This window comes from Musca vetustissima, unplaced genomic scaffold, assembly GCF_032173495.1.
Source record: "Musca vetustissima isolate MV318-11 ecotype Yass unplaced genomic scaffold, APGP_CSIRO_Mvet_v1 utg32663, whole genome shotgun sequence".
Taxonomy (NCBI): Eukaryota; Metazoa; Arthropoda; class Insecta; order Diptera; family Muscidae; genus Musca; species Musca vetustissima.
This window is the reverse complement of record NW_026884452.1, coordinates 1,533-5,438: the sequence shown is the minus strand read 5'-3', so window position 1 is coordinate 5,438 and position 3,906 is coordinate 1,533. Positions and strand designations below refer to the sequence as shown.

Here is a 3,906-nt window from a genome sequence, read left to right as displayed (position 1 = left end):
CTTTAACTGCTGATCTTGCTTCATTTAAAGTTATGACATGACTTTAAACACCTCTCAACGATTAGGGCGGTCGAATGCGGCATTATAGTCGACAAATAGGTGGAATGTGTCGATGTGTTTTCCGTGGGTTTTTTTCCAGGATTTGGCGCAGAGTGAAAATCTGGTCAATGGTGGCTTAGTCAGGTCTGAAGCCGCATTGGAATGGTTCAATAATAATCTGCAACGACTACAATAGATAAAAAACAAACAATGGTTTTAGTCCCTTAAATAGATCATTCCCTGGGACAGTCGCGGGTCAGATATGTGGGGTTATATAAAAACTTGGACCTATATAGACAATCCGCAATCAAATGATTTAACCTTCGGAAACTTCAGAGCCCTTAAAACGTAAACCAAAATTTATAATTTTTGGAAGGAAGATTTAACTCTACGGAAGGAATATTTAAGGAAGATTTAACTCTCGAGGAAGATTTAACTCTCGTGTCCAAGCTCCCAAAATATCGAATAATAGAGGTAACATATTAGGAGGGTGATATGGAAACCTGAAAAATATTTTTATTTTAATTTTTGGTGGAGATATTTTCTATTCAATGAGAGTATAAGATTACATGCAATTTGGTTGAAACACGTCTAGCGCTATATTGGGACTACTATATAAAGTGGACCAATATTGATAATTTTCAGTAGGAAGATTTTCACCCCAGTTACACCCTAAATACTACATCACAGCTGGATGGGTTGAAAAGCATCAAAATACTGAATATTGGGTCGGTACGGTTATATGGGAGTTACCCCGAAACGTAGGCCAATATTGATAATGTTTCGTACTCAGATTTGGTACCCAATATAAATCCAAGTTCTAAATTACGGCCGATTCTGTTGAAAAACTTATCTAGAACCATCAATAAACCGTATAATGGCGGGCACCGTTATATTGGGACTATTGTAAAAAGTGCATCAATATTAATCGTTTTTGGTAGGAAGATGTTACCCAATGTGAATTCAAAGTACTAAAATACATCCAATTCAGTTAAAAATCATGTCAAAACTCTACAAAATACCGAGTAAGGTGGACCAACATTGAACATTTTCGATAGGAAGATTTTATACCCAATGAGAACCAAACATAGGAAATTACAGCCAAAGATGTGCAAAACATCCCCATAATACCGAATATTTGGTGGTATCGTTGTATGGGGTTATACCAAAATGATCGAAAAACTCGTTCGCAAAACCAAACTTCTTAGGATTAATAGCGATGCTAGTGAAAAATTTCCAAATTCTATCTTAACTATTGCAATTTCTATCGTGATTTCAACAGTCGGTTCAGCACGGTTAAATTGACATAGATGGTATAAGAAATAGGTGGATTTGGACCAATTTTTCGTGGTGTTGCAAACTCCTGAGTTCACACAAGGTTGAACAAACCTCCGATACTATCCATTGCTTCATGGATAATGTTTTTACGAGTTCATGTGCAATTTTCTTTTACAAACATAAACCATATATCTAAGTCATACCCCATAACCCCCAGGGCTTTTTCGTCAAACATATGTATTTTCACCCCCAGACATTGACCTCCATTTGCAGAGCACTGTTAATAAAATCAATCAAGGCTCCAAATATTTAGGAGCTTAATTTCAAACATAAATTATAACCGTCGGCAAACAATTCAATTGCTCAATTACTTTATCCATAAAATGATTCGACATTCAATTAATTTCAACATGATTTTATATTTCTAATCTCCGAAATAATTGCTGGGTTTTGATGAAGCCAAAATCAAAGCTATAATTTTCAGTTGCTCTTGACAATATTCTATCAAAACAAATTCATACGACTGCAATTTACTTATACAAATTAAACATATGTGCATTCATGTACATAGAGATATGTATGACAATGTTCATATTTGCAAATAGTTTAGAAAGTTTCTAATATTCTAGTAGATTTTTTATGAAAAACTTCTTTGCTATATAAACCTTTGGTAAATTCAACAAAATATGCAAACATTATTCAACATTCATTGTGTAAACTCATTCAAATATCCTTTGACAGCAGAAATGTTTAAATTTGTGAGTAAATTTAATTAAACCACATACGAATTATTTCCAATTAGTACATCCTTTGTATCTGTAGATCCTTGTTGTTGTGTTGGCTGTAATTGCCAGTGCCGTTGCGGCTCCTGGTTATGTGACTGGTGGTTTGGCACACAGCTATTTGGGTGGTCATGCCATAGCTGCTGCTCCCGCCATTTCGTATGCTAATACTTATGGTGCTCCTACTATTACTAAAATTGCTGCTGCTCCAGCCATCTCATATGCTGCTCCGTTGGCTAAAGTTGGTTATGCTGCACCAGCCTTGGGTTTAGGCTATGGTCATAATTTGGCTTATGGTGGATTAGGATATACCCATGGCTTGGGACATGTTTGGTAAATTGGATGAAATAATATTTCAGTTATGGGCTTATAGATCTTCGAAAAAAAATTATTGAAAATCGGAATTATTTGTACTGTGTAAAATATTCATTGGAAATTTCCTCGATTTAAATAAAAATATAAATTTTGCATATCGAATTCAAATTGTGTATTTTTGCTTCCGATCCAATAACAAATAATAACCTAAAACAAATGCATGTAAAAACGGTGTTAAATACGACCAGGCCGAACTTATTATATACAATATTATTATTGTAAAAAATATATATTTCTAATACCAGTGAGCGAAGCAGTATAGTCGGACAGGACCGACCATAAGATACCCTACACAACTACCACGAAAATTTAACTTTATACGGTTCTATATTCTGACAACTATGACAATACTTCGGGATATTTGCACCCTATTGACCGATTATAGGTCTATAGCTTTATTTTCTAATCTTGGCACATTTTCCAAATCTTATTTTCCCGAGATGAATATTTACACCGTAAAATACAAATTTGGAAATCAGGGCCTCTAGTGGGGTAATATTAATACATACTAAACAATATCATAACACATAGACACCTTTAAATATTTACGTATAACCCTCACATCCGAGTACATACAAAAATATAAATGGTATCAATTTAAAGGTCAACCACCTCTCGAATATACTATTAATTTCTCAAATATACTTTTACTCTAGATCGACCAGAAAAAAAGACAAAAATTATGTTTTTGGGCCATTTCATCCCCTAAATATTATCTTTACCAAAAACAATATGGGTTGCCAGAACCCATCTTACATACAAAAATTCGTGACGATTGGTCCATAACTGTGGCCTGTATCGTGTTTACAAATTATAATAGACAGACGGACGGACACACATGTCTAGATCGAGATATGACGATCGGTGTACCTAAAGGTGGGTCTAGGACCAATATTTCGCGGAGTTAAAAACTCTTGGTGCAGCACAAAGCTATAATACCCTGACAACATAGTTGTGCAGCGTATAAAAATCCATGCCTGTACTAGGCCTTTGAAAAAAATATTTTGAAAATAATCCACGTCTGTAGTAGACATTCGAAATAAATATTCATAAAATAATCCACGCCTGTAGTAGGCCTTTGAAAAAATATTTTGTAAAAAACCACGGCTTCTGTTGATGCTTTATTTAAAAATCGTCGCTTTGGATGGGTCCTTGAAAATAAAACTTTTAGTGTTGTTCCTTGAAGAAATGTTTAAAAAAACAAAGTCTTTTATTGGTGATAGAGAAAATGTTTTAAAATATCCAAGCTTGTTTTGGAGGCTAAACAATATTTTTCAAAATCCACGCCTTGTTTTGGTGGTTGCAAATATATTTTAAACCAGTAAGGAAGCAGTAAAGTCGGACGGACGACTATATGATACCCTTCACCACTTTGGGTATATTCTAAAAGACGTCGCCTTTTCGAAGGAACATTGACATAAAATTGGACGAA

The 3,906-nt window shown here is 34.6% G+C and overlaps 1 protein-coding gene across 1 annotated transcript; it reads left to right on the top strand.

Moving 5' to 3' along the window:
• The first annotated feature begins 2,063 nt into the window (after positions 1 to 2,063).
• LOC133331467 (cuticle protein 63-like) lies at positions 2,064 to 2,445 on the top strand. The gene is made up of 2 exons (XM_061539859.1): positions 2,064 to 2,075; positions 2,140 to 2,445. The coding sequence occupies exons 1-2, from the start codon at positions 2,064 to 2,066 to the stop codon at positions 2,434 to 2,436; spliced, it is 309 nt and encodes a 102-aa protein (XP_061395843.1). The 3' UTR covers positions 2,437 to 2,445.
• Positions 2,446 to 3,906: the final 1,461 nt, after the last annotated feature.